This window comes from Mastigoproctus giganteus, chromosome 9, assembly GCF_048544385.1.
Source record: "Mastigoproctus giganteus isolate SK-2022 chromosome 9, ASM4854438v1, whole genome shotgun sequence".
Classification (NCBI taxonomy): domain Eukaryota; kingdom Metazoa; phylum Arthropoda; class Arachnida; order Uropygi; family Thelyphonidae; genus Mastigoproctus; species Mastigoproctus giganteus.
Genome location: NC_143583.1, coordinates 63503743 through 63515995, shown reverse-complemented (window position 1 = coordinate 63515995; position 12253 = coordinate 63503743). Strand labels below are relative to the sequence as shown.

At 39.5% G+C, this 12253-nt stretch overlaps 1 protein-coding gene across 1 annotated transcript in view; it reads right to left on the bottom strand.

Annotated features, from left to right (window-relative positions):
• The window catches only part of mgl (low-density lipoprotein receptor-related protein megalin), a 1043262-nt gene that overhangs the window by 501261 nt on the left and 529748 nt on the right, over positions 1-12253 (bottom strand). The window contains exon 38 of the mRNA XM_090381453.1: positions 8631-8855. Coding sequence (XP_090237579.1) covers positions 8631-8855 — 225 coding nt within the window. The remainder of the gene's footprint in view (positions 1-8630; positions 8856-12253) is intronic.

The following is a 12253-nucleotide window of genomic DNA, read 5'->3' as shown; positions in this document are numbered from 1 at the left end:
TTCTGCTGCATGCCTCTTCTACAGATACTTCCATGGGCACTATTCTTCTGAATTGGCTTCTATAATTCCCGCTCTCTCTTTCAAAACAGTCCGAACACGTGCCGCCACCAGCTAACATCCATTTACTGTCCAACTTCAAACCCACAGAACCAACTTTTCATCTTCCTCATTTATTCATTCAACTGCCGTTTTCTGGAACAACCTTCCTTCATACGTATTTCCTGAAAATTACAATCTACAGAAGTTCAAGTCCAATATCAACAAATATCTTCTTTCGTCTTCTCAACCTCCAACCCAAGCACGGTACTAAGTACTATAGGTTATAATACCTCTCGTGTTTGGGGTTCTCATAAAAAAAAAAAAAAAAACTTGTTAACAGGAGAGACTGCTTCTACAGGGATGGGATACACTTAAATAGAAAGGGTGCAGGAATGTTTGCTGATGCTATATCGAGGCAGTGTTAGGTGGGTCGGAAAACTGCTAGATTGGGGGGGGGGAAACAAGGACTAATAGATTAACAGCAGTCACTGGCAGAGGTGAAAGTGATTCTTGCATTGCTTCTATTGGAATGAGCCGCAGCCTGGAAAATAAGTTGCAGGATATTTCAGAGACTGCTGGAATCATTGGGGTACAAATAAACACATAGGTTGTGTTAGGGCAGCTAAGAAAAAGAACAGGTGCATGTATACTTGAGTGTACACCAATGCTAGGAGTTTAGTAAATAAATTTGATGAATTTGAGGTATTGCTCAAAACATCAAAGGCAGATATTGTGGGGATTTCAGACGTGGTGTCACACAGATATAAGGAATGTAGAACTGGAATTTGGGGAGTACAATGTCTATAAAAAGGATAGACAGGGTAGGAAGGGAGGAGGGGTTATGCTATTAGTTAAGAAATACATAAAATCCAAGGAAGTGAAGCCAGTCGACAATGCTGGACAGTGCAGTGTTGAGTCAATTTGGTGTGACATAAGCATTGGGAGATCAAAATTGAGAGTAGGAGTGTGCTATAGGCCTAATGATTCTGATGAGTATAATAAGAAACTGTATGGGGAAATAGAGTGGGCCAGCAAATCAGAGAGTCTTATAATGGGTGATTTTAATTTCCCAGATATTGACTGGAATTTGGGGGCTGGTCACTCACACACTAGCAAGGCTTTTGTGGATTTATTGGATGATTGTTTTCTACATCAGCATGTTCGGGAGGCAACTAGAGGGAGTTATACCCTTGATTTGATTATCAGTAGTGATTCTTCATGCATTAAGAATCTGCAGGTGAATGAACCACTAGGTGGCAGTGATCACAGTGTGCTGAAGTGGGATTTACTCAAAGATTAAATCCCACTACGATCGACTGAGACAGTATTTAAATTCTATACAGTGGGACCAACTGATGATGTTACCAACAGCAAATTCAAAATGGGAAGCATTCAAAGAACTTATCTTGGAAGCTACTGGGCTTTACATACCAACTAAGAAATATTGTTCAAGGTTTAGGCCTAAGTGGATGTCAGATGAACTAATGAGACATATGGCAGAGAAGAAAAATGCATGGGATACATACAAATTAACACGTGACACAGCAGCCTAGGATAGATACAAGTTGCAGGAAGTTACTCTAGCAGGAAGGGGTTGAATCAGATTGGTCCACTTGATATCGATGGGTCAACTGTTAATGCTCCTGCTCAGTTAGCTAACAAACTGAATGAATATTTTGCATCGACATTCACACATGAGTAGTTATTCACCGAGGGGAATGCCAGAGGTGTATTCAACTCTGGCAGTAAGCTAGAGAATCTTGTAATAACTAAGCATAAAGTGGAGGAGAAATTGTTAAAGATAAATACAAGAAAGGCACCTGGGGTAGTAGTAGTAGTAGTAGTAGTAGTAGTGGCATGTGATGCAAGAAAGCAAATGTATGAGCTTATGCAGCATCAGCCAAAAAAAAAAAAAAAATCACACCATTCCCTCCAAATGCCTGTCCAGTTCCTCCTTAAATTTATTCAACCTCTCAACTTCCACAACGACAGATGGAAGTTTGTTCCAGCAATTAACCACCCGCTGGCTAAAGGCAAATTTCCGCACATCTATTCTACATCTGTCTTTTCTTAATTTGAATTTATGCCCCCTTAGATTCGTAATCTGAACAAGTGGAAGGATCCCATCAGAATTCAGCGTGCTCAACCCATTCAAGGCCTTATATACCTCAATCAGATCACCCCACAGGTGCCTAGTCTCCAGCCACTGCAATTTCCAGAACTTAGGCCTCTCTTGATAAGAGGATCCCTTCATTCCCCTCACCAATCTTGTTGCCCTTCTCTGTACACGCTCAAGTAAATCTACATCCTTCCTAAAATGAGGCCTCCAGACCTGTACGCAGTACTCAAGCCGTGGCCTGACCCTTGCCTTATAGAGAGGGATAATCACCTCCTTTTCCCTGCTAGCAAAATTCCTATATATCATTGACAAAACCCCATGACCTGCCCTGGCAGCCTGTCTGCATTGCGCAGAAAACTTCATATCTGCCTGCACAATTACTCCCAGGTCTTTTTCATTTTCTACCACCTTAAGTGTAGTACCACACAGTTGGTACGTTTCTCTGGGGTTACTTCTACCCATATGTAGTACTTTGCATTTGTCAAGGTTAAACTTCAGTTGCCACTTCTTAGCCCATATGCCCAAATTATCTAGATCCTGTTGCAGTAGCACACTGCCATTACTGTCATTAACAACCCTGCCAACCTTTGTATCATCTGCAAACTTGGACATTAAGCCTGATATACCTTCATCAATATCATTGATAAATATACAAAACAACAGTGGACCTAACACCGAACCCTGTGGGATTCCACTAATAACATTAGTCCAAGAAGAGCAGCACCCATTGATTACCACCCTCTGTCTTCTAGTACTTAACCCTCCTTTTATCCATTGTAGCAACTTCCCTTAATACCATTGTGCTCCAATTTGTACAATAGTCTTCCATGCGCAACAGTGCCAAAAGCTTTCCTGAAATCCAAATATATGATATCAAAATTATTTTTCGCATCCAGTTCCTTTGTAACCACATCATAATATCCTATCAAATTTGTCAGACAAGACTTTCCCTTAACAAACCTATGCTGTGGCTGAATTATTGCTGCAGTCTTGTCTAGATGATCCTGCAATGCATCTTTAACCAGCGACTCCATTATTTTACCCGGAACAGAAGTTAAACTAACTGGTCTGTAATTACTCGTGTCACCCTTCCATCCCCCTTTGTGAATTGGGGATACATTTGCACATCTCCAGTCCGTGGGTACCTCCCCTGAGTCCAAGGAGGCTCTCATAATTATGGCTAAGGGTTTGCTTAGTTGCTTTGCCGCCTCCTTTAATATAACTGGATAGATCCCATCCACCCCAGGTGCTTTTCTTACGTTTAACTTCAACAATTTCTCTTCCACTTTGCTCTCAGTTATTACAAAATCATTAAGTATCTTCCTACAATTTGATAACCTTCTGCCATTTTCAAACCTTAATAATTCCTCATGTGTGAATGTAGATGCTAAATACTCATTCAGTTTGTTTGCTATCTGAGCATGATCAACAACAGTCGAACCATCGATGTCAAGTGGATCAATCAGATTCATCCCCTTTCTTTTAGAGTTTATATAAGTAAAGAAATCCTTGCTGTTTTTCTTAGCATCTTTTGCCAATGATTTCTCGTAATCTGCCTTCGCCTGCCGAACCTCCTTTGTGACCTGATTACAGATTAACTTATATCTGCCATAATCTTCTGAGTCGCTTGATAATTTATATGCATCCCATGCATTTTTCTTCTCTGTTACGAGTCTCATTAGTTCATTTGACAACCATTTAGGCCTAAACCTTGAACAATATTTCTTAATAGGTATGAACCTTTTAGTAGCTTCCACGATTAATTCCTTGAATGCTTCCCACTTAGAATTTACTGTTGATTACATCGTCAGTTGATCCCACTGTATATCATTGACACGATCAACAACAGTCGAACCATCGATGTCAAGTGGATCAATCAGATTCATCCCCTTTCTTTTAGAGTTTATATAAGTAAAGAAATCCTTGCTGTTTTTCTTAGCATCTTTTGCCAATGATTTCTCGTAATCTGCCTTCGCCTGCCGAACCTCCTTTGTGACCTGATTACAGATTAACTTATATCTGCCATAGGCTTCTGAGTCGCTTGATAATTTATATGCATCCCATGCATATTTCTTCTCTGTTACGAGTCTCATTAGTTCATTTGACAACCATTTAGGCCTAAACCTTGAACAATATTTCTTAATAGGTATGAACCTTTTAGTAGCTTCCACGATTAATTCCTTGAATGCTTCCCACTTAGAATTTACTGTTGGTTACATCGTCAGTTGATCCCACTGTACAGAATTTAAAAACTGTCGGAGACCACTGTACTCGCCTTTACAAAAGCAAAAACCCTTTCCTTTACCCCTGATGGTAATTAAATCTTTAAGTAAATCCGACGTCAGTACACTGTGATCAGTGCCATCTAGTGGTTCTTTTATCTGCAAATTCCTAATACATGAATGTTCACTGCTGATAACCAGATCAAGAGTATTACTTTCTCTGGTTGCCTCTCGAACATGCTGCTGCAGAAAACAATCATCCAATAAATCCACAAAAGTCTGACTAGTGTGTGAGTGCCCAACGCACAAGTTCCCGTCAATATCTGGGAAGTTAAAATCCCCCATTATAAGACATTCCGATTTACTAGCCCACTCTATTTCTCCCTACAATTGTTCATTGTACCCATTCAAGTCATTAGGCCTATAACACACACCTTATTTTTGCTTTCGCAGTGCTTATGTCACACCAAACTGACTCAACAGTGCACTGTTCATCTATATCAACTGGATGCACTTCTTTTGATTTTATGTTTTTCTTTATTAACAGCATAACACCTCCTCCCTTCCTATCCTGTCTATCCTTTCTGTACACACTGTACTCCCCAAATTCCAGTTCGGCATTCCTTATATCTGTGTGACACCACGTCTCTGATACCCCAACAATATCCGCCTTTGATGTCTTGACCAACACTTCAAATTCATCAAATTTATTTACTATACTTCTAGCATTGGTATACATGCAAGTATACATGCACATATTCTTATTCTTAATTACTCTTTACACATCCCATATACCCACCTGTTTCACGATGACTGCCATCTGTCCCTGAAACCCCCAACACCCCTCGATCCAGGTCGCTACTTATTCTAATAGAAGTTGTGCAAGAATCACCTTCACCTCTGCCTATGGCTATTGTTAAACTATTAGTCCTTGTATCCCCCCAAGCTATCAGTTTTCCGACCCACCTAACACTGCCTCGATAGCATCAGCAAATATTCTTGCACCCTTTCTATTTAAGTGTATCCCATCCCTGTAGAAGCAGTCTCTCCTGTTAACAAGTACAGTCCATGCTGAAAAAAATTCTATCCCTTGAGCCTTGCACAATCTTTCCAGGGCCGAATTGATCGACAAGGCTCTCATCATATACTCCCTGCTATCGTGTCTGGGCAGAATTGCAGACAGTTTCAAATTCAACCCTAATTCACGGCTTTTTTTCATCAGTGACCTGTACTTGTTAAGTAATTCTGCCGGTCTCCTACTCTTAATATCATTAGTGCCAACGTGTACAACTATATCACCTTTTGTGCCCCCAAAAGATGATATCTGCTCTACAACGTCATCAACCTTTGCCCCTGGCAGACATACCCTGGTCCTGTTCCACCTATCCTTTTTACAAAGGATGTTCCCCGTTTCCCTGACAATAGAGTCACCAACAACTATTAGTTCCTTTGGGACCAGCGCAATCTGCCTTGGAGGTTGCCGCTGTGTTGCGTGATGACCAAATGCAAGCTCTGGCGTTGATGTGGGCAGCTGAGATCCTGATGGGCCCCTCAATTTAGATCTTTGGAGGGCATCCACCCTGTCCTTCAAACTCTTATATAGGCCCATAACAACGCTGAGCTGTGGCCGGTGGATGGGATCTATCCAGTTATATTAAAGGAGGCAGCAATAAGCAAACCCTTTGCCATAATTATGAGAGCTTCCTTGGACTCAGGGGAAGTACCCATGGACTGGAGATGTGCAAATGTGACCCCAATTCACAAAGGAGGATCAAAGGGCGACACAAGTAATTATAGACCTGTTAGTTTCACTTCTGTTCCTGGAAAATTAATGGAGGCACTGGTTAAAGAAGCACTGCATGATCATCTAGACAAGACTTCGGTTATAGCTCAGACACAGCATGGTTTTGTTAAGGGGAAGTCTTGCCTGACCAATTTGATTGGATACTATGATGCAGTCACAAAAGAACTGGATGCAGGGAATAACTTTGATATTATATACTTGGATCTTAGAAAGGCTTTTGATACTGTTGCACATGGAAGACTGCTGCACAAATTGGAGCAGTGTGGCATTGGAGGCAAATTGCTGCTATGGATAAAGGGGTGGTTGAGGGGGAGAAGACAGAGAGTGGTAATCAATGGACACTGCTCATCGTGGACTAATGTTATTAGTGGAGTCCCTCAAGGTTCAGTATTGGGTCCATTATTGTTTTCTGTATTTATAAATGATATTGATGATGGTATATCAAGCTTAATGTCCAAGTTTGCAGACGATATGAAGGTTGGCAGGGTTGTCAAGGACACTACTGAGACTATGCTACTGCAACAGGATCTGGAAAGGTTGAGCAGATGGGCCAAGAGGTGGCAAATGAAGTTTAACCTTGACAAATGTAAAGTACTACATATGGGAAACAGCAACCCCAGAGCAATGTATCAACTCTGTGGTACTACACTGACAGTGGTAGAGAATGAAAGGGACCTGGGGGTGGTTGTGCAGGCAGATATGAAGTTCTCTGAGCAGTGCAGACGGGCTTCAAGAGTAGCTCATGGTGTCTTGTCGATGATATATAGGAATTTTTCTAGCAGGGATACGGAGGTGATTATTCCATTGTATAAGGCAATGGTCAGACCACACCTAGAGTACTGTATACAGGTCTGGAGGCCTCATTTCAAGAAGGATGTAGAGCTGCTGGAACGAGTACAGAGAAGGGCAACAAGATTAGTGAATGGAATAAAGTGGTGCTCTTACGAAGAAAGGCTTAAGTTTTGCAAATTACAGTGTCTGGAGACTAGGCACCGGCGAGGTGATCTGATAGAGGTGTATAAAGCCTTGAATGGTTCGAGCATGCTCAATGCTGATGGGATTCTTCCTCTTTCTCAGAATAATCACCTGAGAGGGCATAAATTCAAATTGAGAAAAGACAGATGAAGGATAGCCGTGAGGAAATTTGCCTTTAGCCAGGGGGGTAGTTGGTTGGTGGAATAGACTTCCATCCCTTGTCGTGGAAGTTGATAGCCTAAATAAGTTTAAGCCTCAGCTGGACAGGTATTTCGAACGAACAGAGGGGTGAAGTGGAAGTGGTTATTTTTTATTTATTTATTATTTGTTTTTTTTTTTTTTTTTGTTTTTTTGGCTGATGCTGCATAAGCTTGCTTTCTTGCATCAAATTCCTCTACTAATGGTAATGCTAATGCTAATATCAAGCTTAATGTCCAAGTTTGCAGATGATACGAAGATTGGAAGGGTTGTTAAGGACACTAATGACAGTACGCTGCTGCAACAGGATCTAGAATTGAGCAGATGGGCTAAGAGGTGGCAAGTGAAGTTTAACATTGACAAATGTAAAGTATTACATATGGGAACCAGCAACCCCAGAGTGACGTATCAACTCTGTGGTACTACACTGACAGTGCTAGAGAACGAAAAGGACCTGGAGGTAATTGTGCAGGCAGATATGAAGTTTTCTGAGCAATGCAGACGGTTTGCAAGAGTAGCTCATAGTGTCTTGTCAATGATATACAGGAATTTTTCTAGCAGGGATAAGGAGGTGATTATTCCCTTGTATAAGGCAATGGTCAGGCCACATCTTGAGTTCTGTATACAGGTCTGGAGGCCCCATTTTAAGAAGGATGTAGAGCTGTTGGAATGAGTACAAAGAAGGGAAAGAAGATTAGTGAATGGAACAAAGGGTTGCTCTTACAAAGAAAAGCTTAAATTTTGCAAATTACAGTGTCTGGAGACTAGGCACCTGCGAGGTGATATGATTGAGGTGTATAAAGCCTTGAATGGTTTGAGCATGCTCAATGCTGATGGAATTCTTTCTCTTGATCAGAATGATCATTGGAGAGGGAATAAATTCAAATTGAGGAAAGACAGATGTAGGATAGATGTGCGGAAGTTTGCCTTTAGCCAGCGGGTGGTTGGTTGGTGGAACAGACTTCCGTCTTTTGTTGCGGAAGTTGATAGCCTAAATAAATTTAAGGCTGAGCAGGACAGGTACTTGGAACGAATGGAGGGGTGAAATGGGAGCATATTTTTTTTTTGGCTGATGGTGAATAAGCATCTTTCTTGCATCATGCATCATATTCCTCTACTAATGCTAAATGCTAATATGAAAATTTAAAATAGATCAAAATAAAGCAAAACTTAAAAAAAAAAAAAAAAGAAGAAACAAAATAAACATAGTAAATATTTAAAAAAATAATTTTATAAGAAATATTTCCATCAGAAGAGGTAGCAAAAATTTTACCTTGTCCTGCAATTGGAACCATAGCTTCACTATGGTCTTCCAAACTAAAAGCTCGGGCTTTGTCTAACTCAGAAACCACAGCAAAAACCGAATATGGTTTGCAACCAGTCTCTCCATCAGTGCTATAACCTGTGCCACAAAGGCATTTGCGTTCGGTCTTTGAAGATGGAACACACAACTGCTGACAGTTACCATTAGCTGTTCGGCAAGGATGATTTTCAAGTGCTAAGTGTATAAAAAAAAAATTTTAAACAATTTAATACTTATCATAAGATTAAATTTTTGGTATGTATTATTATTTTTATTTATTTAATAAAACATTTCAAAAACTTTTTAAGGAAATATACTTTTAAATTAAATCTAAAAAATAATGGTTGTGAATCATTTTTCCTTTAGAAATCAAATACATTTAACACAGTTAAAATTTTCTTAAGAGCTGCTTACTTGTTAATAAGTTGCATAGAATTTCCTACATGGTAATGGAAGGGGGGGTTCAGACAAGGAGGATCTAATATCAAGCAGTTACCATAACATAAAATGGTATGTATCTAATGAAACTGAAGTGAGACGTCAATTTCATGAGGGGGACTATAATGGAATGAGATATGCCTTGGGCTTAATTAACTGAAGACTACTGTTTGCTGTCAAACAAATATGCCACTGGAAATATTCAAGGGATTTATCCTGAAAGCCACAAACATATTTGCTTCAGTGGTAAAGTTTCCCAAATTAGGATGCCAAAATAGACAACAGGTTAAGTGTTTAAATGAGCTTGGGATAATTACAGAGAATTGTACGATTCCAATTTCTATGAGCATTATAAGAGACTACATAAAAAAACTACTGACAAGGTAAGATAGTTAGTTAGTTAGTAATTTGGTTTTTAGGAGCATTAGCAACTAAGGCCATATTGCTCCGGGATATGCGGTGGTCATACCTTGACCTTTCCACATCCTCCGTATTTGGTGGTGATGGGCTCGAACCCCGGTCTAATCAAGAAGCGTGTGCTACGCACTGCTGCTCCTTCCCACCTGGCTACGGAGGCGCCAGGTGAGAGGGCTCTATCCAAGAGAGCTAAGAACAAGGAGAGAGAGAAAGAGTTCTCATATGTGAACAAGAAATAAGAGAGTAAATCAAATACATCTCTTAATGGTTGCAAGTGGAATGATTGTAAAAATGACAGATAAGCTGAACAGATTCTGTTTATATTTTGGCTTGACCCCTAGGTCAGAGGGGTTTACAATTAATCATTTAGAAAATGGTTACAACTGTTAACCATATTGAGCAGTTACCATGCTGCATGCTCACACTTCACTCAACTTCTCAACAATATTTAGAGCTGAAGGCAAGATCTCTCTGGGGATGTTAAGTAGTCTGTTTCTTCTAAATAAGTGATGTGATCTCAGAGAAGCAAAAGGAAGGCAAAGCTAATGAATACATTCAATTATAATTAAAAACAACTACATGTGAGTAACATCATATCATTGGGAATGTTAAGAGAGCATCATTAGATTCTGGAAATAATATCTCCCCAATATACACATGGAAAGTTAGTGGGGGGGGGGGGAAATTTGGCAACTACAAGTCAGTGAGTTTTAGGATGCAATTCAGGCCAATTTCAATAAAAATGACATCCACAAAAAATCCAACAGATTCCCCAGTATTCAATAGATTTAGCACAATCAGACTTTCTCCTATTTCCTAGGAGAAATTTGATCATATACCTGGCTGGCATCCATTTTCCCCACCAACAGTGACATCACTGCTACAATGGATGCATTCCAGGAAGCCCAAGAGAGAACTTTCTTTGCAGCTGGAAACAAGGTATTACAGCACTTGTGGCAAAAATGTTCTGACTTTAAATAGGCCTACATTGAAAAGCAACATGTTACCAGATTCCCCAAATAAACCCTTCATATTGAGGCCGTGAACTTTTCACACATCCCTCGTAAATCACGAATTATTACTGTTTGTTATTGCACTTTAAATTTAACACAATAAATATATTTATGAACTTGTTTATACTGGGGATAACTGCATTTTAATATTTTATTGACTCAGTCTGCTCATGGACTTACAACTATATAGATATACTCTCTTTATTGTGGCATTTTATTACGGATGCGCTCATGGTGAAAATTTGGAAAAGTGTAGTAAAATGAAACACTTGGCAGACACTAGCAAACACAAAGTAGCAGAGACTAAATATTGGTGGAATAAACTAATGAAAGTAATAACATACATGTTATTACTTTAATGAGTATATTCTAGTGATATTTAGTCTTTAACAAGCAAGGGAAAATGAAGTAATGGAGAAGATGAAATGAAAACTGAATGGTAAAGCAAAACTGTGGTTCATATAAAATTTTGAAAACTATAATAGGCCGGAAAAGCTATACAATGTCAAAAAATTGAAAATTTGAAAGCCATTGAAAAGCCCTTTTTAAATGTGGATGTGGTGACTGTAAGGATGGAAAGGTAGTAATATAAGAATTAAAATGATGGGGGAATTAGACCATAAAATGTTAATATAGTAATTTACAATTCAAAAGAAGGGTAAAAGATAGGAATAATTTAAAAGCAAAAGAATAATAATTTTGAAACTACTGAAAGATTAGCTAAGTGTGAAATATTCAAAAATTATTACAACAGAAATCTACAGGCCAGTTTCTGTGAGAATCCAAAGCAGTAAGAAACGGAAAAAGTAAACAAAATTCATTTACAAAAAGTAAATGAAAATTAATCATGTGGAAAAAAAAAATAATAATGTCCATCATGGATAAATATCAAAATATTAGTAACTTATATCAGTAATTTAAGTAATAAGTATTAATATTAGTAACAAAATATTATTATAATTATTTATTTTCTTTCTTCTCCTTATGGGTTTCTGTTCCATCCTAGGAAGGGTACTGCTCCCAGGCAGGTAGTTGTAATGTCCAGGTATTATTATTGGTCAAGGAACTCTGAATATCCTACAAGGATCACATCTGGTGAGTATGGGCTTACCACACCCAAGGTCCTGTGCAGGATATCATCATTCCTCTTTTTCTTGTTGATTCCCTTCTACTTCTGATTCTTGTTCTCTCTCTCTCTCTCTTTCTCTTTCAGGGTAATTCAGAAATATTTTTTTGGCTGGTGCAGCATAAGCCTCAGGCTTTCCTGCACCATATCGCTAATAATAATAATAAATATTAATCATACTGCATCGAGTGTGGCACAGGATAAAGTCACTCGCATTCAGGCCTTAGGCAGAGGGGTCGGTTCGAAAAATCAGAGACAGTCTCAGAGGAAGACAGTGGAGCAAGTGGCGCTGTCCCCCCATATGGCTACCACACGAGAATGGCAAGACCATCCAGCCCCACCAACTGGAAGTGCTTCCTATGCAACTGTGCTAGTTACCACCAAGGAAGGGAGAAAATGCCAATGCATGAAGTAGAGCATTGAGATGAATACATATATCATGCAATCACACTACGAAATAAGGCACCTGCGTAGCCAGGTGGGCAGGAGCAGCAGTGCACAGCACACGCTTCTTGATTAGACCGGGGTTCGAGCCCGGGACCACCAAATACGGAGGATGCGGAAAGGCCCCTTCCTCCTTCTTTCTGACAATTGCTCAG